Source organism: Lepidochelys olivacea (genome assembly GCF_965140295.1).
Source record: "Lepidochelys olivacea isolate rLepOli2 genome assembly, chromosome: 9".
Lineage (NCBI taxonomy): Eukaryota > Metazoa > Chordata > Testudines > Cheloniidae > Lepidochelys > Lepidochelys olivacea.
The window spans coordinates 43,905,559-43,933,085 of NC_140419.1; the positions used below are offsets into that span (position 1 = coordinate 43,905,559).

Here is a 27,527-nt window from a genome sequence, read left to right on the forward strand (position 1 = left end):
GAGCTCTGGGATAGGTACCCACAGTGTAATGCTCCGAAAGTCGACGCTAGCCACGGTACTGTGGATGCACTACGCCGACTTAATGCACTTAGTGGGGACACACACAATCGACACTATAAAATCACTTCCTAAAAAATCGACTTCTATAAATTCGACCTAATTTTGTAGTGTAGACATACTCTTAGTAAACATGGCAAAGAGTCCTGTGGCACTATAGACTAACAGACGTAACTGGAGCATAAGCTTTCGTGGGTGAATACCCACTTCTTCAGATTCATGTAGTGGAAATTCCAGAGGCAGGTATAAATATGCAAGCAAAAATCAGGCTAGGGATAATGATGTTAGTTCAGGGAGGATGAGGCCCTCTTCTAGCAGTTGAGGTGTAAACACCAAGGGAGGAGAAACTGCTTTTGTAGTTGGCTAGCCATTCACTGTCTTTGTTTAATCCTGAGCTGATCGTGTCAAATTGAACTGAAGCTCAGCAATTTCTCTTTGAAGTCTGGTCCTGAAGTTTTTTTGCTACAGGATGGCTACCTTTAAATCTGCTATTGTGTGTCCAGGGAGGTTGAAGTGTTCTCCTACAGGTTTTTGTATATTGCCATTCCTAATATCTGATTTGTGTCCATTTATCCTTTTACATAGGGACTGTCCAGTTTGGCCAATGTACATAGCAGAGGGGCATTGCTGGCACATGATGGCGTATATTACATTGGTGGATGTGCAGGTGAATGAACCGGTGATGGTGTGGCTGATCTGGCTAGGTCCTGTGATGGTGTCGCTGGTGTAGATATGTGGGCAGAGTTGGCATTAAGGTTTGTTGCCTGGATTGGTTCCTGAGTTAGAGTTACTATGGTGCGGTGTGTAGTTGCTGGTGAGAATATGCTTCAGGTTGGCGGGTTGTCTGTGGGCGATGACTGGCCTGCCTCCCAAGGCCGGTGAAAGTGAGGGATCGTTGTCCAGGATGGACAACCAGATCACTGATGATGTGTTGGAGAATATTTAGCTGAGGACTGTATGTGATGGCCAGTGGAGTTCTGTTGCTTTCTTTCTTGGGCTTGTCTGGCAGCAGGAGGTTTCTGGGTACACGTCTGGCTCTGTTGATCTGTTTCCTTGTTTCCTCGTGCAGGTATCGTAGTTTTGAGAATGCTTGGTGAAGATCTTGTAGGTGTTGGTCTCTGTCTGAGGGATTGGAGCAAATGTGGTTGTACCACAGCGCTTGGCTGTAGACAATGGATTGTGTGGTGTGTCGGGGATGGAAGCTGGAGGCATGAAGGTAGGCATAGCAGTCGGTGGGTTTTCGGTATAGAATGGTGTTAACGTGACCATCACTTATTTGCACTGTGGTGTCTAGGAAGTAGACCTCCCATGTAGATTGGTCCAGGCTGAGGTTGATGGTGGGGTGGAAGTTGTTGAAATCTTGGTGGAATTCTTCCAGGGTTTCCTTCCCATGAGTCCAGATGATGAAGATGTTATCAATGTAGTGTAGGTAGAGAAGGGGTGTGAGTGGACGAGAGCTGAGGAAGCATTGTTCCTGGTCAGCCGTAAAAATGTTGGCATATTGTGGGGCCATGTGGGTGCCCATAGCAGTGCCACTGGTCTGGAGATATATATTGTCACCAAATTTGAAATAATTGTGTGTGAGGACAAAGTCACAGAGCTCAGCAACCAGTTGTGCTGTAGCATCATCAGGGATACTGTTCCTGACAGCTTGTATTCCATCTGTGTGTGGGATGTTTGTGTAGAGAGCCTCTACATCCATGGTGGCTAGGATGATGATTTCTGGAAGATCACCGATGCATTGTAGTTTTCTCAGGAAATCAGTGGTGTCACGGAGATAGCTGGAAGTGCTGGTGGCATAGGGTCTGAGTAGAGAGTCCACATAACCGGACAGTCCTTCAATGAGAGTGCCAATGCCCGATTAGTAAACATGTGATCTAACATGCCCCCTTAGTAAACATGTGATCTAAAATTGATTTTAGTTAAATCCGTGCAAATAGACCTCATATCAATTTAGCTCAAGTCAGTTAGGAACTAATTTAAGCTAAATAGAAATGAGACACTCCTAAGACAAAATAAAGAGTGTCTGTGCAGGGTTAGGCACATATTTAACTAAATGGGCTTTGAAATAGATTTAAGTTAAACCAGTGTAACTTCTATGTGTAGACAAGGCCTGAATGTTTGCGGAAAGGTGGCTTTATGGTAGCAACATGAACATTATTTAATTTGTGCCCAAAGTGGGTGTCTGTTGCAAAATTGGGGGAGGGGGCAAAATTAAAGAACCCTCCAAAAATGTGGCAGTCAGTGTTGCTCAACGTATCCACTGCAAGAGAAACAGTTTATTCATGGAAAGTTACTAGAGCTCTCATAATTTCACTGTTTGTTTTACTGTATATTTTGCAATAAAGCCAAAGTAAATTAAAAAAAAATTAGAATTGGAAACCCAGGAACTGACTTAGGAAAGTGTTAACTACTGAAAAGGCTAATTGCCATTTTTTTTTAAAAAAGGCAGCTACCATTCTCTATTAGTTGGAGCTGATGGATGACACTGTAGGGAGTTCTGCATAAATTAATTGCAATAATGAAATAACATGACAAAGGGATCCACCAAAATGTCCTGTCAAACAGTGTTCTCAGTCTAGCCAATTACTCAAAGGAAGGGTGGTCCAGGGGTCAGGACACAAGCCTATGACTTATCAGACCTGGCTTCAATTCCCTGCTTTGCTGCAGACCTCCTGTGTGAAACCAGGCAAATGACTTAAACTCAGAGCCTCACATTTTGGCACCTAACTCCCATTGATTTCAGTGGAAGTTAGCACCCTAAATGCCTCTGAGTATCTGGGCCTGAGTCTTTCTGGGCCTCAATTTCCCTGTAAAAGGGGGATAATTGCACTTCCCTACGTCACAGGCGTGTTGTGAAGATAAATACATGAAAGACTTGGAGGTGCTCAGCTGCTACAGTAGCTGAAGCCATATAAGCACCTAAGATAGGTAGAATTGTGGCTTCAAGCACATCCTTAAACTGCACAACAAGAGTGGCCTGGGAGGTAACTCTAGACACAGTTCCCTTTGCTTGGAGGAGGAATACCAGGAAGAGTTACTTCGCCTCATTTTATGGAGCAGCGTACTTCTCCGTCTGGACCCAGCCAGCTGCTCTCGCTAGTGGGTGGGGAGGGAGCAGGGGAGTTGTGGAGCAAAGGTTGTTCATCCTCCCACCCCCTCACAGTAGGAAATACCAGACAAGTAGTTCCTGCTTTCTCTAGTGTAACAGGAGGGCAGTACTCCCTCTTACTTCCCTACACAGGCAAGTAAAGGCTGTGACAACCTAGCCCTATGTGACGAAAATCTGTGATTATATTAGACAGGGACGATCTTCAGAAAAGTGATCTGACTTCAAAAAACACCAAGATTTCTAATAACCTGGACAGATATGACTAGTATCAAGAGACATGTGGATTGAACCAATAGCACATCCATAGCATTAGGTTACAGTCACAGGCTGAATGTCTGAGGCACTCAAACAGAAGAAAGATTGCACGCTGATCTTTCGTAGGAAGAGTCTGGCAGGCCTGGGTATCAATCACCTGCTTATCAGTGAAAACACAGGCTGTTCTGACCTAAAGTGATTCCAAATTGCAGCATGTAGACACAACAAGATAAACAGAAATAAAAGGGTAACCTGTACCATTACACAGAACAAACTATGGGGAAATCAAAATGTTCTCTCAGAGATCTGTACAGATCATTTGGATTACCCATGTTCATCTCCCACAGCATAAGGAAGCAGATTTATTTGTTGCTCACTGGTTAGCTCCATCACGAAATATTAACCAGATATTGACTTGCATTGAGGAGAACATCAAAACTTATTGATCCAAGAATTAAATACTGACTGAGACAAAAGCAAGTTCAATACTTATGACATGGGGCAGTGTTTTGACCACAGAAACATTAATTTAGTGCATGTATTGTGGCCTACGTTCTGAATATCTTCAGAATTAAATATCTTAAGAGCTCTCCACTACAGCCAGCAATTTAAAGGTATTTAAAAAGCACTGCCACACACACACACACACAGAGCGTAGCACTGCTGCACCCCCTGCCTTGAAGTGATTTACAGTTTGGTTCAATGGCTCTCAGCACCCCCACTATACAAATTGTTCCAGAACCCCTGCAGTGAGGGTAAAATGGCATTGATGGTTTTGAAAAAAATCTATTGTTCCATAAACATAAGGGCACAAGAAGAAAAATAGTGGATTCCATCATATGAAGATGTCTCTGGAATTTTTGCTGTGTTCTGAAATGATACATTCTAAACTGCTGATTTTTTAAAAAATAGCTGTTTTCATTGAGAAGGTACACCTGATGTATTGGTTGCTTTTGAGGCCAGAAAGGGGTCATTATAGTCATCTAGTCTGACCTCCTGTATAACACAAACCAGAGAACTTCACTCAGTAAATCCTGCATCAAGTCCATAACTTCTGGGTGAGCTAGAGCATCTTGCTTAGAAAGGCATTTAGTCTTGATTACAGACTTCGAGAGATGGACAATCCACTACAGCCCTTGAGATATCCCAGCTGTCCCAATGCACTGTGCAGGGAGGAAGGGGGACCAGGATCTATGGGGCACGGCAGGGGGAGAGGGAACAAGGATCTCATACAAAGTTGTGAAGCTCCTCTGGTTCTTTCTGCACCAGCTGGGGTGACCTTCGTGAAAGCAGAAATAGAACAGCAAGAAGCTAATGTGCCACTGTCTCCCGCATAACGTGGACCCGAAGTTTGATCTCAGTTAATAGAAAGTGGTAACTATTTATTAAGGAAATGATAATGTGTGGGAGCTTTTAGCTTTGCCACCACCCCCAGCCATAGAAATTTTTAAAAATACAGTTTTTGAAATGGCAATGTATATTTTTTAAATTTGCATTTGCTTTCCATGGACTCAATACCACAATAACACCAAGTACAGCAAAGCTTCACATAAGGCAAGTCATTGTACAGCTACATCATGAGTATTAATGAAACATTGTAAAGGAAGACACTATTTTTGTAAGTACTATAAAGTTTGTGGATTCTTTGTTCTCAGTGGCTCTTTGTAACTCAGTTTTCCAGATACTCAATTCAAAGGGGTTCCATCACAGTCATTTAAATGGCCTTGTGACTTACACTTGGTTATTTTCTCTCTGGTATAGCCTTCTTTATGCTTTAGTTCAGGCCAGAACGATTGGTAGAATCTTTGTCTCTAGGTAATAATACATATTTTGTTTTGCTAAGGAATGAGCCATATTTACAATGTACTAAAGTAGATATCCGTTTTGCTATTTGTTAACGAATACTCAATACATTACACATGATCTCATGCTTTATCATCTGTGATGTATGGTATGAATTAACGGCTCAAGCCAGCATTCTGTGAATTTTGAACATGCTCAGAGCACATCCAACAGTTATTTCTCTGTGGCATCTGTAGCACTGATAAATGTGGCTTGTATTTGTGACGACAAATTACTTTCCATTCGGCTTGCCCTGAAAACGAGAAGTAGCAGTGCCTTTTCCATGTAGAACTTCCTGCTCCAAGCGGTTGACAATTCAACTGTAAAATGTCACTCAAAGCAGAAACTAAAGATACCAGGTGTTAACAAAACCTGAGGTGGTTATTTCTCATCAGCAATCCTACTTCTTAAGTGGAGTAATTTTCCCTTGGAATATGGCTTTCATTTCCACAGATTCTGAGACACTGCTTAAAAACCCCAACCTTTGTTACCTTAAAGGCTCATCCACTAGTCTCCTACATTAATACAAAATCATACTGTACTTGCCCTATTCTAACTCTTGATATTTGTTCTTTGTCTTCATTTAGGGTTACATTCAGACTAACCCTTATATGGCTGCATTAGGGCTGCCTGGATCATCACTTCCCGCAGCACCCAGAACTAATAAGCTCCTCCCAGATGCTCCCTACAGGGAGAAATTGGGCAAGGAGTAGGTGGAATCTTGGCTGCATGCCCCTCTTTGCCAAGGGTGCCAATGCAAAAATCCCCCAAGAGTTTTCAGGTGTCTCAGTAGCCACTGGAATTACAGTTAAAGTTGCACCCCCCCCCACCAAAATCTGAAATGGTGCCCTGCTTTTTACCCCCCTCCCCTGTGCACAAGGGAATAAACTACCCCCAGAAAAGGACAGTAGCAAGTTATTGTCTTCCCTAGTGTACTCTGAGTGCCTCAGCCTCTTTATGTTTCTCTAAGGCCCAGTGCCTCCTGGGGTGGTGCCGCTACGCAATGCCCCGACTCAGACCTGTGCAACCACTCAAACATATGTTTTGACTTCAGTAGGACTACTCACGTGCTTAAAACAAAGCACATGCGGACTTTGCTGGAACAGAGCAAAAATACACAATCTCGCCCTTATTACATACCCCCTCTGGGACAGGAAATCCAGCTTCATTTATTATGCATATTTATGGCACCATAAAAATAATAATAACAGGAACCATCTTTGCTCCATTAGAAAATGTTGTTACTATGACCATTGTAACCATAGGCTGCAAAATTCCTGTTTAGAGCATGGAAGTAACCAGAGAAGCTATATTGCTCAAACAGAGGTAATTCGTCCTTTCTGCTGTTTATCTTGTATATGCTCCATAGATCTGATTGGAATATTTTACACTGAGAGAAATCACTGTTAATATAATTAAAATTGATTTAAATTTTAAAAAGTAACTCAATTATATGTATACATAACAGTACCATGCGATAGCAGCATAAACCCTGCAGAAGGCCCAAAAGAGCGAGTTGAAAAGAAACCCTATACATCAGAAAGGAAAAACTCGCTTAATGCCCCATGAATAGGTTTCATCTTACAGGAGCTATAGTATGTGGAAATTCTCATGATAATTCTAAATAGATACAGTCATCTTTGAGGCTTATAGATGCTCACATCAATCGAAAATTACACCATTATTTCTCAGCACAATGAAATCTTAAATCTGGATGTATCCTGCATGCCAAACTTTCCCTGCTATAAACCACCTTTCCCCTTCATAACACTCACGCTGCTGAGCATGTGAACATAGATATCCAGCTAGTACATTATTTTCTACCATACTAGAATATAAGTGAAGGCCCACTCAGTGATGTTCACCCAGAAGGGTGCTTACAGGAAATTTTCATTTTGCCTTGATGATGTATTCCGCACTCAGGATTCTTTTCATGCACTCTGGTTTAGAATTTCCTCCTACTTTGTTACAGCTTACTGTGGAAATCAGATGGGTGGTCCCACAAATACAGATTAAAAATGAGATTTGGGGGAGAAACTGAAAAGCAACAAAATCTCACACTTGCTTTTAACAATCAGCTGTGTTCCAGTGAGGTCCAGTGGGAAAAAAAATGTGTATGGTTAAGATTTAGCCACTCAGCAACTGAGAAAGGCAACTCTTTAAATATTTAATGCTTACAGCTGTTCTGCAGCTGGCAAAGCATCTAGTTGTAAAATATATTTAATATTTAGAGTCACTCAGCAACTTGTTAAGTAACTTCACATTAGAGCCCTGAGAACCTTGAAATACCTTCTTTGGTGAGCATGCGCTTCCTACTTAGAAAAAGAATCCTGCAGGCTCATAAGCCTAGGACAGTTTAAAAGAACACTCAAGGTTTTCAGACCCAAATGTTGTACTTCCTTATGGAAAAATCCTGTAGAATATAATAGGGATGAAATTTACAGGGTGCTATGGTATAGGATTCTATAGGAATTGTTCTGAGCAAACTGTATAACTCAGGAGAGAATTATAACCTTGCTATAGAATTGCATAGGCTGGTTTAAGGATCCTGTAGAAAGGTTATCATTCTGTATTAAATTGTTTGATTTTTCCATGAAGAGTACTGTAAAAGATGTTATAAACTTATGGGGAAAGGCATCTGGATTGTAAATATGTAGGGCTTGATCATAAATATGTAGGGCTGGATCACGTGCTGGTGAAATAAATGGTGCTATATTGATACCAGCTAAGGTTCTGGGCCCTAGTTTTCTCTTTATTCTAAACTACTATTTCATCTTTGAAAGATTAAAGCTATATTTTTTTTATCAGAAGGGGGGGAAAAGGAGGCTCACCCAAACCAACACTGTTTTGATCTCTGTCAGCAGCCAACATGTTGTTTTGTGCTATCTTTGCACCATTGACCGTTGTTAACAATCACCATTCCTATAACTGGCCCAACAGCGAGTGATACTGGTACAAAAAAGGTAGTTTTGCCATCAGAAATTACTCCAGATCAGCTGAGACTATTAAATAAAACAGCCATTCAAATACAGGGAGGCTCCTCAGCAATTTCCAAATGCTCAGGGGAAAAATCAGAAAGTAGGGAGGCCAATTCTGTACCTTCATATGTACCTGCATGCAATGGATATTAAGTTAGACTCACAGTGGTTCTCAATTTTTTTGTATTGGCAACCCCTTTCACATAACAAGCCTCTGAGTGCATCCCCCCCCCTTATAAATTAAAAAGACTTTTTATATTTAACACTATTTTAAATGCTAAATTTATAATCCTATTGTTTTAAATGAATTTATCTTTTCACACCGCTCTTAAATTAAGACTAAAACAAATTTTTATCAAATTGTTGTTATAAGCAGAAAAGTTATTTTATTAAAAAGTTACTGGGGGAGGAGGAGCACATGAAGAAACTTTGTCAATATCACTTTTCACAGGCGACCTAGCACCTCATTGCCACCCTTACTTCTGCACTGCTGCTGGCTGTGCCTCTGCCTTCATAGCTGGGTGGCCAGAGAGCCACCCTTACATCTGCATAAGGTTTGATCTTTGCGTTGGAAGGGTTGACAACAGGGGGTGCTAAGGCAAATTTTGGGGTGGCTGTAGCCCCCGCGATCTCTCCCTTAGTGCCACCCCTGCCTGTGTGACTGACTGTTAAACTATAAATTACTTTTGGGGGGGGGCCGACCTCAGTGTTCTGATTGGTCTGCAGTTTAATGCAGCTCTTCAGCTGCTGAGCAATCAAGCCCTCTAATGTTGTCTCTATCCCACGGCCAGCCTTAGGGAAAATGGCACTTCGGGCAAACTTCTATTTTGGCACCCTTTCTTTGGAGGCAAAGTGGGCTGGACAGGCTCAGGCTTCCAGCCTCACCAGGTGCGGAGCCCTGCCATTCACGGGGCTGACCGCTCATGACCCCCAGGTAATAACCTCACGATCTCCTCAGTTGATCGTAGACCAGATTAAAACCTGTTCCACAGCAATTTTCAAAGTGGCAAAACTATTCGCAGCATATTGTTTGCCAGTAGTGAAATTTTATATGCTCCCTCACTCTCTCATTTACCAAACTGCCTCTTCAATCTTCAAATGACGATGATAAGAAAAAACTAAAGCTGATCCTGTAAAACTAAATGATCCTTTCAACCCCACAAAAGCTTGAAAGTGCTGCCATTTTTTCCCCCTGAAAGAGCTAGACACGGAGTTTATGAGCAAATCATTTTGACCAACAAATGTGCACTTCAAACACAGCTGCAAACACCCAGGAAAGTGCCATATCTTCAAATGATGTAACCAGCGTGAAGTGAATGATGCCAGCCTGCACAAATTTACATGACTGCTTACCCTATCATCCAGGCATTTCCTGCGCTACTATTTTTTATTTAAATGGGAACCATCAAGGGTTACTAATGGACAGTGTCAGTTGCACTCAGCTCATAGCTGCATGCTCCCTAAGAAGTCATTAGCATATCTAAAGAATCCCTTTCACTGGTGCTCTCAGTGGGTGCTCACAGTGTACTGTGGAGGGTTCTTTGTAAGGTCATACATGGGGTTATGTATGTGTAATGAATTTACAGAACTGTGGTGCGGGGGTGGGGGGTTTGTTTTCCCCCATGATGATTGCTCATGGCACTATTATTCACACCAGAGTGTGATATTTAAAATCACAGGTTTCAGAGTAGCAGCCGTGTTAGTCTGTATCCGCAAAAAGAACAGGAGGACTTGTGGCACCTTAGAGACTAAGCAATTTATTTGAGCATAAGCTTTTGTGAGCTACAGCTCACTTCATCGGATGCATTCAGTAGCATTTTACTCTTAAATGATTGTCTTATCTGGTTTCAGAGTAGCAGCCATGTTAGTTTGTATTCGCAAAAAGAAAAGGAGTACTTGTGGCACCTTAGAGACTAACCAATTTATTTGAGCATAAGCTTTCGTGAGCTACAGCTCACTTCATCGGATGTCTTATCTGGACGTGTTTATCCTTTCAGGGTTGAGCAAGTTATCCAAGACCTCACAGTGCAGCTCCTAGGACTCGTAGCGTATTACCCTGTCCTCTGAAATCCACCCAGGGAGGACGTAGTATTGCAAGTGTAAATCAAAAGATGCTTCTGGTTTTCCTTGGAAGCTGATGTCGTGTTGAATAAGCTTCTACCTGAAAAGTTATGTATTGTGTGACTTTTTCCTTCTCCCTAGGTGCAGATAATATGTCTCCTGTGTGTTTTATAGTTCCAGTCACTTACTGTGATCCGAACTGGGTTTTGTGTTGTACACTTCGGGCCAGATCCTAGGCTCTATGAAGGTCACTTTGCACTACTGGAAAGTGATCTTAAAGGTGCCATACAGGGGCTTCCGAGGGATTCCCCCAGGCACTTTGCCTTCCTCATCGATCCCTCCTCCCAATGCTTAAATTATGTGGGGAGAGGCTTGAAGGGTTCAGCCTCTTTACTATTTATAGGGGCTACCTCACTTCTGTTTTTATTCAACGTGGGGAAGGGAGTGTTTTTTTCCCTTATATTTACATAGTGTCATTAAGCCCCGCCACCCCCACCCTTTTCCCCATAATTCAAGCACTGCCTGCTCCCCTGCAACACAGGAGCTTGTCCAGGCTGCTGGGGCCAGGGAAGGGGCATTCTAGGGCAGGGAGGGTACATTACAGGGGCTGGAGTGGGTGGTGGTGGAGCAAAAGGTTATCTGCTGAAACCCGACTGGTGGACCAGTCCATAGAGAGCTGGTCTAGACAGAGTAAGTTAGAGCAGCACCCTGGCTATGGGGAAGGAGAAGGGAGAAGAGGACACAGAGGAGAGGTGTGGTACATTCATCTGGGTGGTTTATCAGATTGTCTAAGAAAGAACAACTAAACCTTTGGGCCCTGCCAGAGCCATTCTGTGTGGCAGTGTAAAATAAACCATTTACTTATGTTACATCATGGTTAGACTTTGAAACTGTCAGACGCTGATGGCAGGAGTAGAGGCCAATGGTGTTCTGCAGTACATTAGTCCCTCTCAGAGTAATATGATATATTAATCTTATTAAGTCCTGTATCAAAAGTGCAAAGATTAATGCTGTAATGAGGATCCAAGTGCTTGTAAAGGTAATTCACTGAACAGCAATGCATCTTTTGTATTAGAGTCCCCTAAGAGTGGTTCTTTCCTAATATCCTCCTTGGTTGCCTTATTAAATTTTTGTTACCAATTTATGATCTATAGATGTAGAACATATTTTAAAATGAAATGTTAATTTTTTTCAGAATTGTCTCATAAGCTTGACTAACGTCTTGCATCAGTGTATATTGTCAGCAAGATACCAGTGCTCTGATACCACAAATAAAAATAAATACTGTTACATATATGTTTCATTGGAAGATTATGGCTGTAAATTATAGAGTAAAGGAGTCTCTTTGTTTCTTTTTAATAGAGATCCTACTAACCCACTCTCTAATTGTGACATGCTACACAGTCCATGTGAGCTTGCTCAGTACAAGCCAAGCAGCAAATCTGGGGGGCATCCCACATCTCCCCTCCATGCATCATCTCTGATCCTTATATGTAACTAGCACACTATTTACCCCAATCCTGCTTTATGGAATCCTGGCAGGAGAGTTGCAGAAGATAAAGTCTGACTGGGCTCTTGCCGCACCAGCCACAGCAGTATCTATAACAAAGACTTAATATTCATATAACTCACAAGTGTCTTTGATATGTTTGAAGATAAAGGCCTGGACTCATTGGAGTCAATGGCCTATTGATTTCAGAAAATGCAGGATTGAGCCCCAAATGGAGTGATTGAAAATGACATGCTGGCAACATACCAGCGACCTAATGATGTTCAAGCCTTGTATATATACTAGCTGAAAATTATCTGAAACATTTAAATGACATATTGTATGTGGTTTTAACCAGTCTTACATTCTTGACTGATCAAAGGTTTAGAAATTTCATGTGAAGAGTTTTCGTTCGCATTGGAAATGTGTTATCCAAATGTCAAGTGTTAACAAGGTCCCCATAATCCAATCAAGAGGGCCCATCTCTTTGTAGACAGCAAGTTGGGCTCCATGACCTTTTTACAGATTCGTCATTTTGCATATGTTTGTTACAGTCCATAATGTAATTTATTCTTAAGAACTGCAGTTGGACGTCAGAAGGAAGCCATGCCTGAATGTGTTGCTGGAATATATTAATTGCTTTTGATGGGAAGAACAGAGTTAAATATAATGTGCAAAACTGTGAGAGACAAATCTGACATCTCAATAGAGGATTGAATGGTTCCTATTAAGCTTACTAAATCTGTCTCTCTCAAAATACCCAACATAACCTCATGCATTTTTCATATTAACAGACTCTATATTCCATCCCAGCTCTGTAAATATAAAGCTAAAATATTTAAAATATTTAACAGATGTGGAACAGTAGAGAGAGACCTCTATTGCATGCAATATGGGATCGCTCTAAATTAAATACTGATCAGAGGTTTTTAAATATTAACCACGGATCTGGAGGGAGACCATTATCCCTCATCCTGTATTGGGCATCCTGGCAATTCTATCAGAAACATAAAGATGAGGAATTCTTGACTAAAATAATTGCAAATGGTCATGGGAGTGGTATACAATTTATCTTCGGAGCACCCAATTCTCATCTTGCAAACAGTAGTTAATGCCATTGTGTGAGATCAGAATCATGCTCCAAATATCAATAAATATCTATGCAAATATCAGGCATACCTCCATTTTGAGGAGATTAGAAGGGGCACAAAATGCTTTCTTTTTTATTATTTATATGGCAGAATAAAAGGACAGGGGACTTCCAGTTAATATAGCAATTAAACTGCAGTAGTGGAGGGTTTTCAGAGTGCCTGACCTAAGTAACCACCCATGTTTGAGTTTGGATAGGCAAAGGGATTTGTATGAGATCGGTCCGAGTAAGGATACCAACATCAGCCCAGGAGATACGGGGCAGGTAGAGATGTTAGGGGAAGAGATCGAGGGAAGGAGTCATTGGACCTTACTGGGATATGGGAGTCAATGGTCAGCAGAATGAAGAAGAATCTGGTTGGGAAGAGGTAGGGAGAAGGATGAGCGAGAGGAGAAGGGACATTTCATAAGGGTTACATAAGCATTCTAATTATGAAGCTGCTGAATTTCACCCACTACTACTTACAAACAATGAGCAGTATATAATAAGTACTTGCTGATCTGGACTTGCAACTTTATGTGATTATTGCTACTGCTATGAAAATAAAAATAGATAATTTCATTAATATCAAAGTATAGTTTTCACGGCGGAGTTCTGTGCTCCAAAGATATTCACATCCATATGGAGAGATGATTGGTGATTTTCGGTAGTGGATTTTAAAAGAATAGAATAGCTACATTTGGAAAGAAAATCAAAGACAGTAGACCATTATTACTGAACATCCTACTGTATTTACAACCTTTAGAGAAATGTTAGAAAAAGGCCACTAATATAAAACATCTATTGCAGAGCTAAAGAATATACCTGTCTATATCTAGAGAGAGTTAAAAATAACACCTGCATGAATGCACACATGCATACACACAGCACAGTTTACTTGGCTGCTGTCATAAACTGACTTTATCCTTGAAAACTGTTATACTGGTAATTCCTAAAAGACAAATTCCTGAGTCCCAGTTATTGTAAGGAAAAGAGTTAAATAACAGAACGTAACATCGCATATTAACACATCTAACAGCCATTGTCTCATCTGCTTTTCTTCTTTTGTTAGTATTCAGACTTCTTCCTTTCATGTCCCATTCTTAAACATTTAAATATCAGCAACTTTACTGTCTGACACAAGACAAAACATTTCTGCATTAGAAGACATAGAAAAGCTCATCAGGAAAACGTCTACTATGCCAAACACCTTCACAAATAGATCTAAGAGGCACAACAGATTGTGACAATTAAAAGAGTCTCTCAAGCACTTCAAAACACAGATACCTCAGCTGTGTTTCATGTTAATTCAAGTCTCCGAGAAGATAAATTTGACACAGAGATCCTTTATTACGGTTCCATATTACCATCTCTCCTAGCGAAAAACACCTGAAGCAAATGAGAATTAGTGGGTAACTATATTTAAATATTCATGATAAGATTCTCCTTGTGTATAGTCATGATATAACTCTTCTGGAGTAAAACCTTTCAAATTAGAAGGAGTAAGAGGAGGCTTCACTATAAAATGGGCAGAATTTTAAGCATTGTTCCCTTGTGAAAATAGAGTGATTCATTAACTGCTGTATATACACTCTAAAGTAGGAGTGGTTAGATCAGACTTTTAAAATAAAACTCTACCATCTGTACTATATGGAAAGAACAAGAAGGAAGGGAGATTAATAATAATAAAAATAATCATGTTTATTACAGTAGGACTTAGGGACTGACCCAGAACAGGACCCCATTGTAGTAGGCATTGCACAAACACAGGTTATGTCTACACTGCAATCAAATGTGGCAGTGTGGACTGTACAAGTGCACCTGAACCTTTCCTAGGTACTCTCATTCCTAGCCCATGCTGGGGTCTGTGCAGCCTTGTCTTCACTGCTATTTTTCGGCGCGCAGGCTAGATTAAAGCTAGTGTGCGTGTGCCTAGCCGAGTGCAAATCACACCTCCAATTGCAGTGCAGACATCCCCACAGAGTAGTAGATAGTCCCTGCCTCAGAGTTTACAATCTAAATAGACATAGCCATACAAAGAGTAGGGGAAAGGGATATAACACACAAGCAGTGAGGTCAATGTAATGGCAGTAAAATTCATATTAGTGCCACAATTTTTTTAAAGAGTACTCTGGACTGTGCATTCGGTGGACAGTCCATGTTTCAGATTGGGATGGGATTGAGGAGTGAGGAGTGAGGCTTGTCTACATTACCCTCTGGATCGACGGGCAGCGATTAATCCAGTGGGGGTCGATTTATTGCGTATAGTCCAGATGTGATAAATCGACCACCGACTCTGGTACTCCACCAGGGCGAGAGGCACAGGTGCATTTGATGGGAGAGTGTCAGCCGTTGACTTACCACAGTGAAGACCCCACGGGAAGTAGATCTAAGTACGCTGACTTCAGCTACGTTATTCACATAGCTGAAGTTGCTTAACTTAGATTGATCAGCCCCCCAGTGTAGACCAGGCCAAGGTTAGATATAACTTATTCCATTCCTATGACTTCAACAAGTATCAATACCCTACCCCCCTCTCCATGAAATCCAGACTTCTCTTTTCTTTAAGATGACTTTATCATGTGTCTTTACTGGGCCAGGGCTAATCTATTCCAATAACACATTTCTGAAACTTTCCAGTGAGATGCATAATTCATTTTGTGGGGACTTGGTAAGGAAATCCCACAGTAGCCCATGGGTTGAAGAGATTGGTAGTCCCAGGCAGAAGACCTACCGCTGAAGTCCTGACCATACTGAAGTGAATGGCAAAACTCCCATTAACTGTGGTAGTGTCAGAATTTCACCCCAGATGTTTAACATTGAAGCCATTGACCACAACAGCAAAATAATCTGAATGAGTTAGCAACGGCCTGTCACCTAGAGGCCATTAGAGGGGAAATAAGGAAGCTAAACGTTGGCATTCTTGATCCTTGCTGCTGTCTTAGATTTCCCATGGTAAATGTAACGCTGCTGTAATAGCTGTAATCACAGAAATGTCTCTTCCATTTCCAAAATTGTGATGAAATCTTAATTGCAAAGAGAGGCTATGCTACCCTAGCTGTTATCCTGAAGACTGATTACTTCTTTTCATTGGTTAATATACAATTAGTGTCAGATGACAATATCTGAGGGCAGTGTTATTGCTGTTGATCATGTTATGTTACAGCTGTAACACCTCAAGAATTCCTAAAAACAGAAGTAGCAATCGTGCCAGTGGTTCTTTAAGAGACTTCAGCACCTTTCATTTCTAGGATAGTCAGAGCTTCTAGGCATGGCTACAGTGAGAATGGAGTCTCACTCATGGGCACCAGGTTTGTATAACTTTTGGTGGTGCTCAGAATGGGTCCAAGCAGAGCCATCCCGTCCGTGGGATAGACCAGGGCATTTGCATTGGGCCCCGCACTTTGCAGGGCCCTGAGCTTCAGGGGGACCATAGGGTCCAGGGCAGCCTGGGGGGTTAGTGGAGGGCCTGGCGCCGGCAGCAGCGAGCAACCTGGTCCCAGCCTGCCCCTGCTCTGCCTCATCCCCACCCACATTCCATCCCTTTCCCCAAGTCCCCACCCCCACCCTGCCTCTTTCTGGCTTCCGCCCCCTTCCCCAACCGACCCTCCTGCCCTGGACTCCATGCCCCCCTGAGGCGCGAGGACCCCCAAAGCACAGTAAACCCAAACATTGGTGGAGCCTGGCCCACGTTCCTAAATATTGGTGGAGCATGGGTACCACAGGCCCATATAACTTGCAGCCTATGGTCTCACTCAGGACTCTGCAGGATAAGAACTTAAGCTATGGGAGAGGACAGTAGTACATTAGAAATTTAAACCCAACTTTTATAATCTTCATGTGCCATTTCTTCCTTGTTATTTAGTGACTAATGTGAGGAAAGTGCCCAAGCCAAAATCAAAGCTGCCTCATGTAGTGATAGGTCATTAATAATACTGACAAGTCAACTACATTGGGGCCCATGGCTTTTTTCCCCCTTAAATTATTCTTTGTTATAACTTCCAGTAATCCATGTGGAGCATGACATGCACATTTGAAGAGTTAGATACTCATTTAGAAATAACTCTGTATATGAGTATGTAAAAGAGATGGGCCAAATCATGTAGTGCTTAATTTCAGTGGTAGCTTTGCCTGAGTCAGAGCTGCTGATTTTGTTTGTTGGTTTGTTTTTTTCCTAAAAAATATCATCTGCATTTGTATCTTCATGTCATGTTAAACTTAATGCCAGCAGAGCAAGAGAGAGAAATTTCTGGTGCCTGCTGCAGTTTTAGGCAGTGATTAAGCAATAACAAAGAACAAAGACATTTGTACAAAACCTTAGCACTTCCTCCTAATCCTCCCCCTCCTACTACCCCAAAAAACCTGTGGTCATCACCATGCCAGATTCTAGCAAGTCTATAATCCAACACGGACCTATTTACAGCCAGAGAGTGAGTTCTCCCTGTATAATGTACTCATCCAAGGAAATATCAGTGCCCCTCAAGTCATATTTCTTGCCTACAACAGTATGATATTGAGTAGCCTAGGAAATGACAAACCGTGATCCATGAAGCACTTGCTAATGGAGCATGGAGAGCTGGCTGGTCTCATGGTGCTTGCTGCTCCTCCTTGTTTCCAGGTGCCTGCCGAAGCTACTCAGTATAAAGCAGAGGAAGGAAGTGTGTGAAAGCAGCTACAAACAAGGAAGGGGAAACAGCTGAGCTTCCTTCATTAGAGGCCTCACCTATATAAGAGAACTGAGTGAAATTCCGTGACCTGTATTGTGCATGATCATAATCGTGTCTTCACACTTTAAAAACTATTAATCTATGAAAGAATGAATGGCCTGGCCCACAAGTGGTACTGGAACTGCCAGCCACCAACAGAAGAGGAACGTACACAAGTAATAGCTAATTGTCCAGGAGAGCAGGGGAAGGAGAAGATCAGGTGGCTGTGCAACATCTCCAGGGGCTTAGAGGACCAGGGAACTATGTTCAGGAGGGGAACAGGGTGGAGCAACAGAAGCATGAGACAGGTCACAGAGGAGCAGGATGGGAAAAACAGACAGAGGGGAGGTGAAATGAAGAGCAGAAGTATCTTGCTGAGAAGAGGAAAAATTGACTATCAATCTAATATTTTATATCTAAATTGAGTAACACTAAATTGAGTGTTAGTATCAGAGCCTTTTGCAGGGAACGCTTGCAATTGTTGTCATTCACCCATTCCGAACTAAATCTCATTACCCTAACAGAAAGTGTCTCATATGGGAATCTCTCTCCTGTCATTAATAGAATTGGCCACTATTCTTTGTTCTTCTCCAGCATTGCTCGTAACTTAGTTAAAATCTGCAACACTATCCAAGCATGGAATCTGACTTAGACACATCATCAGAGAGGAGTGGGGATTTGTTTTAAATGTGATGACAGGTAAAAATACAGAAATGGAGAAAACTTCAGAAGTCTCAATAAGCATGTTTTGGTGAAGGTATTGATTTATTTAATGGGAACTTTAACTGTAGAGCAAATGATCTGAAATAAAATATACAGCAGTAGACAAAACAGCAGAACAAATGATTCTTGCTTACACGAAGGCTGCTTGAATGAGTTCCCTGTGCTAAAGTGCAGCCAGTGCACTATACTGGAGGTTTCAATCCTCTTCTTTAGTACAATAGCTCAATTAAGCAGCCTGAATGAGATACAAAGATGGTAATTGTTGGCTTTCAAAACATTTTATATATATTCCAATTTGGGCCAATTTCCATCTACTGCTGTATAGCCACATTCTGCCTTGTACAGTATATGGCTGTCATTTTTCTCGAGTACGTCATCTGACAGCTTTCAATCTTTGTGACCAGATAATCTTGTTAGTGGTTTTCTGCAAAGGTAATAGGATAGGATGATAGTCTGTGTGCTAAAAGAAAGATTGAAGCATCAGAGCTCATTTCACATACTGTGCTTGTTTTAGGCAAGAAGAGAACCCAAATCTTTGATGTGAAAGGCAAAAGTGGTAACAAGTTCAACACTTAATCTTGCTCTCTATAATGATCTATTACGGGAGTGTGTGGTTGTGCCCTCAACCTGCCTGTTCTTTCTCCAGACCCACACACACATGTATTATTTTAATGAAACTGATCAGGCAAAGAAGTTCTTTGTCATGCGTCCTGGAAAGTTAGAATGCAGTCATGATGGTACAACACAGAGAAAATATGTGGGTTTTTATATATCAAACCCATACCAAATTAGAGAGACTTCTCTGTTGTACCAAATCCTCTGTGATTTAGCCGACTAAATATTCTGGGCACAGTCTTCAGCTGGTGACAATTGGAGTAGCTCCATTGAAGTCAATATGCTGATTTACGTCAGTGGAGGATTGGGCCTTCTGATCTGACACACTAGTATGATAGAATCATAGAAGGCTGGGTTGAAAGGGACCTTGAGAATTCATTAAGTCCAGCCCCCTACACTGAGGCAGGACCAAGTAAACCTAGATCATCCCTGACAGGTGTTTATTCAACCTGATCTTAAAAACCTCTAATGACGAGGATTCCACAGACTCCATTAGAAGCGTATTCCAGAGCTCAACTACCCGTATAGTTAGATAGTGTTTCCTAATATCTAACCTAAATCTCCCTTGCTGCAGATTAAGCCCATTACTTTTTGTCCTACCTTTGGTAGACATGGAGAATAATAGATCACCATTCTCTTTGTAGCCACGCTTACCATATTTGAAGATGTATCGCTTCCACTCTCAGTCTTTTCTCAAGACTAAACATGAATAGCCTTTTTAATCTTTCCTCATAGGTCAGGTTTTCTAAAACACTTGCTATTTTTGTTGCTCTCCTCTGGACTCTCTCCAGTTTATCCACATCTTTCCTAAAGTGTGGTACACAGACTTGGACATGATACTCCAGCTGAGGCCTCGCCAGTGTTGAGAAGAGCAGAACAATTATCTCTCCACATCTTACGTACAACACGCCTGTTGATGCACCCCAGAATGATAAGCTTTTTCACAATTGTATCACATTGTTGATTCATTCAAATTTGTTATCCACTATACACACCCCTGATCCTTTACAGCAGTACTACTGCCTAGCCAGTCATTCCCCATTTTGCAGTTGTGTAACTGATTTTTTGCCTTCCTGTGTGTAGTACTTTGCACTTGCCTTTATTGCATTTAATCATGTTGATTTCAGACCAATTCTCTAATTTGTCAATGTTGTTTTGAATTCTAACCCTATCCTCCCAAAGTTCTTGCAGCCCCTCTCAGCTTGGTGTTATATGCTAATTTTATAAGTATACTCTGCACTCCATTATCCAAATCATTAATGAAAATATTGAATAGTGCTGGACCCAGGATTGACCCCTGAAGGAGCCTACTAGATATGCTCTCCCATTTGACAATGAACCAATGATAACTATTCTTTGAATACAGATTTTCAACCAGTTTTGCAACCACTAATAATTTCATGTAAAGCACATTTCCCTAGTTTGCTTATAAGAATGTTCTGGGGGGACTGTGTGAAATCCCATAGTGATTTATGCACCATAGAACTTATTTGTAAACCTGTTTCTTGAGATGCCTTAGCAGCCAAGTGACACAGGGATGTCATGATTGATTTTAGATTTTTCCTTAAGTGCAATTATAATGCCGACAGACCCCGGTCATCAGTGGGCGGGATCGAACCTGGGGCCCCTGGAGCTTAGCATATGAGCCTCTACAGCATGAGCTAAAAGCCAGGTGGCTCGTAGCTAAGGCTGTAGAGCAGACTCATTAATTGCTCTCTCTAAGAGGTCTTGGTACCACTAGATGGGACACAACACTACACCCAGAAGGTATGTCGGTTACATACTTCCCTTAGCTGAGGAAGTGCATCCCGAGCTTCAGAGACTTCCCAGTTGAAATCCCAAACGAGCCCACACTTGGAACGGCGACAGACCCCAGTCGTTGCCAGGTTGGATCGAACCAAGGATCTCTGTAGCTTAGTCCATGAGCCTCTACAGCAGTGTTTCCCAAACTTACAACAGTTGCGTACCCCTTTTGAGACATTTGTCTTACCGGCGTAGCCCTTCTCCAGTGAAGATAATTTGGGGGGGTGCATAGCCACATTTTTATAACACACTCCTAATTTGTTTCATTCTGGATTAAATGTTTATTAGAAATAAATACAAAATTATATTACATACAGTTGAAACAAAAATGTTAATAGAAATAATAGTTATATATAGAAATAGTACTAGAAATAATTAAAATAATAGAAGTGAATCAACAGTCTGGCAGAACAGCGTATATATGTGTATATATATACATATATATGTATTTTGCTCAAATTTTGTTTTCAGGAAGCTATCTGAAGCCAGCTCCAAGAGCTGTTCTTCTTCTGAAGCAGAGAGGTTATTTGGCAATGTTTGAACATTGATGATAAAAGGGTTCCTTATCCATTCAAAGGTGCCGTCCAGTACAGGGAAATTCTTACGAAGATCTTTCTGCAAGCTTTCCAAATGCTGCTTCACATTTTGCAACACATCACTATCAAGTTCTTTAGTTGAGCTTATTACTAAGTTATGAAGAGATGGAAAGGAATCCAGTTCACAACGACTAAGACGTTTATGCCACAGTTTCAATTTTGTGACCATGGCACTCGCTTTGTCTTGAATATGGATATGAGTTTCCCTTGCAAGGATAGATTGAGGTTGTTTAAATGAGCAAAGATATCAGCAATATATGCTAATTTGTATAGCCATTTCCAGTCGTGTATATGGTCTCACAGGTTAAAGGTTTCATCTAAAAAAACTTGCAGTTCTTCTCGCAGCTCAAACAGGCGATTCAGAATTTTTCCATGCGAAAGTCAACACACTTTAGTGTGAAATAAGAGTTGTGTGTAATCACTGCCCATCTCATCACAAAGCTGAGAAAACAGCCGGGCATTCAGAGGGCGGCCTTTCACAAAATTGATTATTTTCACAGCTTCATCCAGTACTTGCTTTGGATCTGCCTGCATGTTCTGAGTGGCGAGTGCTTCCCTGTGAATGCAACAATGAGTTGATTTTGCTTCTGGAGCAACAGCTTGAATATGTGCAACAACTCCTTTCTTCGAAGCAATCATGACTCTGGCACCATCCGTGCTTATTCCAACACAACGACTCCAATCCAAGTAATTTTTTTTGATAAAGTCATCAATAACTTTAAAAATAGCTTCTCCAGTTGTATGTGTTGGCATACGTTAGCAGAACAAAATATCGTTGTGGACTTCATTATTCAGCTCGTATCTGACAAACAACAAAAGATTAGCTAAATTCACAATATCACTGGATTCATCTGCTTGCAGTGCAAAGTAGCGACTCTTTTGTACTCTTGACAATAATTGCTGCTTTATATTTTCAGACATATCTGTGATTCTATGATGAACAGTGTTATTTGAAATATTGATATCTGTAGCTTTGCTAGCCTTGTCTCCAATCATCACTTGCACCATTACTTTGGCTGCAGGTTTTACTAATGTCTTGCCAATCACTTCAGCAGCTCCGGACTTTGCAATTAAGTACGCCACACTATATGAAGCTTCCAAAGCTTTCATATTTTCACCTCCCGTCACATTACAAATTGTTTTCTGGGACTTTTGGAGATCTTTGCACCTATTTTCGAAGAATTCTACAGGTTTTCCCTCATATTCTTTATGTTTGCTATCGAAATGGCCTTGTAGTTGGATGGTTTCATACTTTCATTTATGAGAGTCTCGTAACAAATCACACATTGTGGAACAGGCTCCACCTCATTGCCAGTCCACGAAAATCCCAGTTCAAGATATTCTTCAACATATTTGCGGGCTTTTTTCATTTTCTTTGCAGTTGATACGTTCAATAAATTTATAGATGGTTCACACAGTTCACTAATTTTGTCATCACAATTGTCTGATGTAGCCATATCACTGCATTTTTCAGCATAATTATCACTAACATTTGTATTTCCTTCATAATTTTCTTTTCTACATTTCAAACTTCCCGTTTTTAGCCACCGACCCATTGTAAATAGGTTTAACAAAAACAAAAAGAGAAATTTTGTATATTAACACACACCAAGTATGTACTTGCTACGATCTTTAGATTACTATGAGTCATTATTGACTTTTATCTTTTATCCATCAGTATGACTTCTGCACATGCCACAAAGACAAGTGTATTGCCCGAGCCGCGGTAACACGCACGCGTGGTTTGCTTTGGCTCTGCTATGCTATTAGATGTTACTGAACACGTTATCGTATTAGTTACAATGTAAACCTGTCTGTATTTCTACTGTACAAGCGTACACTATTCTTATATATTAAATTTTAATAAATTGTTTTTTGCTGCTAAAAATAAACCTATGATAAAGTAAAATAAAAAATTCTTCCGCATACCCCTTGAAACCCTTTCATGTACCACCAGGGGTATGCATGCCACACTTTGGGAAACACTGCTCTACAGCAGGAGCTAAAAGTCAGCTGACTCTTAGCTAAGACTGTAGAGCAGACTCATTTTCTCTCTCTCTCTAAGTGGTCTTAGCGCCACTAGATGGGACAGAACACCACCCCCGGAAGGTGTGTGGGTTACACAATGCTAACCCTTTGTACTTCACTTGAAGTGAGTGCTACCTGTATTACAGCTAGTTAGCTTGGCTAATTAATACATAAGGTTGTTTATGTTAAAAAACCGCAAACACTTATCTTTCTTACTGCTATTTTTTCCACATTCATATCCAGAGAATGAGATGAATATTGCAACTGAAGAGCTCAGTTGATGGCATTTATTTTGAGGAAGCTAAACAGAGCCCTATCTGTGTTTTAACATTTGAGACATCACATTCAAAACCTGAGCACAGTGAATGGCAGCTTGTCGTGAGATGTTTGGATTGTTCTCTAGTCTTCCCAATGAAGCGTCCAGGTTTTCATACTGTGATGAAAATGATCTTCACTAACAGAGAGCTTGAAAACAGATAATTATCCAAGAACATGAAACAGAATTAACATGCAGTGGAGCATGGCATGAACATTTCCTTCAGCAAATAGAAAAGGTAATTGCTGTCTGTGTACAAAGCAACAAGAAAGGTTTGGCTCAGTTCCTTCAGCCAATTTAGAGAGGCCACTGTTTACTTACTTAACCCATAAAAACATGCAGCTTATCAAAAGGGTGCCATTCAAGGATTGATGGAGTGCAACCAGCCTGCTGATTGCAGGCACTTCTCATTTCACACTTCCTAAATCTGATCAAATAGAATGTTCTTGTCCTATTATTAGAACTCTAAAACCTAACAAGTCTGAGCTTTTAGTTAAACAGGGCAACCATATCCCAGGTTAACTGTGAACAATAATTAATAAATGCTGAGTCAAATTTTGACCTCGTGTGAAGCCCCACTCATTGCAATAGGATTACACAGATGTAACTGTGGACATACTTTGGTCCTGCCCATGCAGAAATTAGGCAATCTTGAAAATAATGTTCCAGTAGATTAAGCTAATCTGAGTGGTTCTCGTTTGTGATTTTAGAGGTTAAAAACAGTTGCAGAATAATAAAATCTAGCAAAATATGAAACAGATGTTAAAGAGAATGAAAATTGTAAAATAAACATAAAAATCCAGTTCAGTCAGGAACAAGAAATTGGCAAGTGTCACCGTCGAGGATGACATAAAATAAATACACGACACCTGTCCCTGTACTGAAGTTCTCAGTTTACAATTTTATCATAAATGTTACCTGAACATAACAGCTGATACCCAGCTGCAGTAAGTTCCTGCAGTTTTCTCTCAATCAATGTAGGGTAGAGTGTCTCTGTGCCCCAATCATCCAACACGATACGCTGATCTGTCATTCTGTGGGGTGCCTGACTAGGGTTGCCAGATGTCCAGTTTTCAACCGGACTTTCCAGTCGAAAGGGGACCTGTAAGGTGTCTGGTCAGAAGTACTGACTGGACATCAAAAGTCCAGTTGACACCTGGAGGGGCACTAGAATGGGGGTTGCTGCCTGCAAATGCCCCTGCCAGCATGGCCCGGGACATGGGGACCGGGAAGCACCAGGGCAGGAGGCAGAGCACCGGAACCCCCATCAGCTCCTTCTCAGCCAAAGCTACTTCCCACCTGAATCTTGTGGGCAAGCAGCTTCTGCATCAGCTCCAAGCCCGGCTCTGAAGGCGGCAGGTGAGTCCTGAGGGAGTGGGCAACCGGCAGGGGCATGGGGGGGTGGGAGGGGTGGAAATATAGTGTCCAGTTTTAAGAAATTGGAAATTTGGCAACCTTATGCCTCACACTTGTACCCAGGAATAAGAGTCACCTCAGCCAGAGATATTAACAACATCTGTCTAGCATACACAGGCATTCTCTCTCTCTCTTACACGCGCACACACACACACAAATTGGAGATGCTAACACCCTAGTTTTGAAGTCTTTAATCCTGTGATGCACTTATGTATGACCTATAGGAGTCTGAGCACCATCCACCAGTAGCCTGGATATTGGTACACTGACATGGGGACCTCTGCTCACCACTTGGCGGTGCCTCCCCTTGGCCACTCTGGGGATTGGCTCTTTCAGTCTGATGCCCTTCTTGTGGTTCCTCATCCCATCGTCTCACTCTCCTGGTCTGTGGCCCCCTTTCTTGCTCCTCAGGAGCTACAGTGCCTCATCTTCATGGCTTAGTCCTCCGGCCAAGTCACAAGAGTCCTCCCCTTCCAGGATAATATCAACAACTTCCTTGCCATCCCAGGCAGTCCTTAAGTCCACTGCCCTGGCTGGGACATTCCCTCAGTGGCTAGAATGCATTTTCCCAGACAGCCTTCAAGTTCACTGCCCAGATTGTGCCACTCACCCAGTGGCTGGTAGGGGAACCCAGGCCCACCTTCTACTCTCGGTTCCAGTCCAAGGCCCTATCTCCAGCAGCAAAGGTCTGGGCAACCACAAACCTCCCTGCCACTCCCCTGGACTACTTCCTACCTTGCCTATCCCAGGCTCACATTCTCCACCCTTCTAACCAAACCCCTTTCCTCTGGGTCTGCTAGACAAACCCATTCTCTTGGGTCCAAATCTCTTTCTCTCCCTTGTCCCAGGGAGAGTGACTGCAGCTGTACTCCATGCAGCCTCCTTTCTGCTACCAGCTCACATTGTTCCTGCACAGGTGAGCTTTCCTTGATTAGGGTTTTCCTCTCTGCCTAAATGTCCTCGGGTTTGCAGCCTAATAGGTTAATTGGCCCATCTGGCCTATGTTAACCCTTTCATGGTGTGTTTGGGAGGATGCCCCATCACATACATGCACCCCTATCATCACTGCTGAGGTGGCAGCATCGATCCTAAAGAAACATGCTCAGTCCATCCCCTTTGCTCCTTTCAGAGGTCTCCTTGGTACAGGGCACACTCTTCTGCCAACACAGCTCAAACACCTTGATGACCCAGAATGCCCAATAAAAATGCTATTGTGAATATGGCCCCCAAAATGGGGCACATATGCAGAACCTGACACATAAGTATCAGCATCAAGGGACCTAGCGGAATTATCACTCGGGGTAGAGCTCTTAGCCCACCCAACTAGCATCTTCTCACCAGCATCCCTTGCCAGGATCAGGAGAGCAGGCTAGCTGTCATCAAAATGTGTCTGTGAGGTGAATCAAGGCCACTGAGTGGGACAGCCATAGCTAAAAGCAAATACTGAACAATCTCCTCTTGAAAGGAAGAAGGATATGTCTCATTGGTGACGTGACAGTGTATGTTGTTTCTTTTCTAAGACTCCCCATTCTCATTTCCCCAACACTCTGGTTTTTTTCCCAAGCTCTGTCACACTTATAGAAAAGTGGAAACACAAAATCATAGTTTTCTTTGTCTTTTAAAACAGGATGAATTTCATCCTCTAGAGGTGTAATGTATGAGTAGCTAAGATGTAAAAAAGTATGTCAGGTACTTATTTCTTCTTTTGAGACATGACTATTAAACTACTAACCAAATCAACCAAAATATGTCAGGTCTTTTCAAACCATTTTTCCTGCTCAGATAGAACTAGTGATTGTTTAGAGTTAATAGTAAAGCAATAGGAGATAAAATGTTCACTTCAGATCATTCAGAATTAGTGAATTACAGCTGATGGTTTGTAGGAATGGGGAGCGCAGCTATTATAGAGCTTCTGTTAATAACTCAAGAGATTCACAGAATTCACATTCCTATTTGTCTGTACATTTGAGTACAGTGTACATCTGTACAGTGTAAATCTGAGTAAAAATATTTGAGTAAAAATATTTCAAGGGCATCCCAAGATTTTTAGCTCATTAAACTAATCATACTATAAGCACTCTGCAAAAACATAGCATAAACATAGCCACTTTTAATAATGATCTGAGAGGAAAAAATTATAAAGCTAACCTCAAAAATAGAGCTATCCTGAACTGTAGAACAAGGCAAATCTCCTAAAGCCAATTTAGATTCCTGATGAAATAAGCCTATTACATCAGATAGAAAAAGTAATTTTTATTTAACCTGTTTACTCTGGGATATAGGTCTCCCATTGACTATGCACATTCTAGAAGACTTTGGGAAGTGAAGTAGAATGAGTGGGCAAAAAGCAAAATTAGAGGAAGGAAACACAGGGTAAATGGAAAGTATTCAAAGATAAATT

The 27,527-nt window shown here is 41.5% G+C and overlaps 1 protein-coding gene across 3 annotated transcripts in view; it reads left to right on the forward strand.

Annotated features, from left to right (window-relative positions):
• LOC311526006 (glypican-5-like) overlaps positions 1-27,527 on the forward strand; it is a 601,789-nt gene that overhangs the window by 428,962 nt on the left and 145,300 nt on the right. Inside the window, exon 8 of one of the 3 annotated variants that reach the window (XM_084638602.1) lies at positions 21,867-22,228. The exons of the other annotated variants lie outside the window; for them this stretch is intronic. Coding sequence (XP_084494728.1) covers positions 21,867-22,007 — 141 coding nt within the window. The 3' untranslated portion in view covers positions 22,008-22,228. Of the gene's footprint in view, positions 1-21,866; positions 22,229-27,527 lie in introns of those variants that run through there. 3 annotated transcript variants of the gene reach the window in all.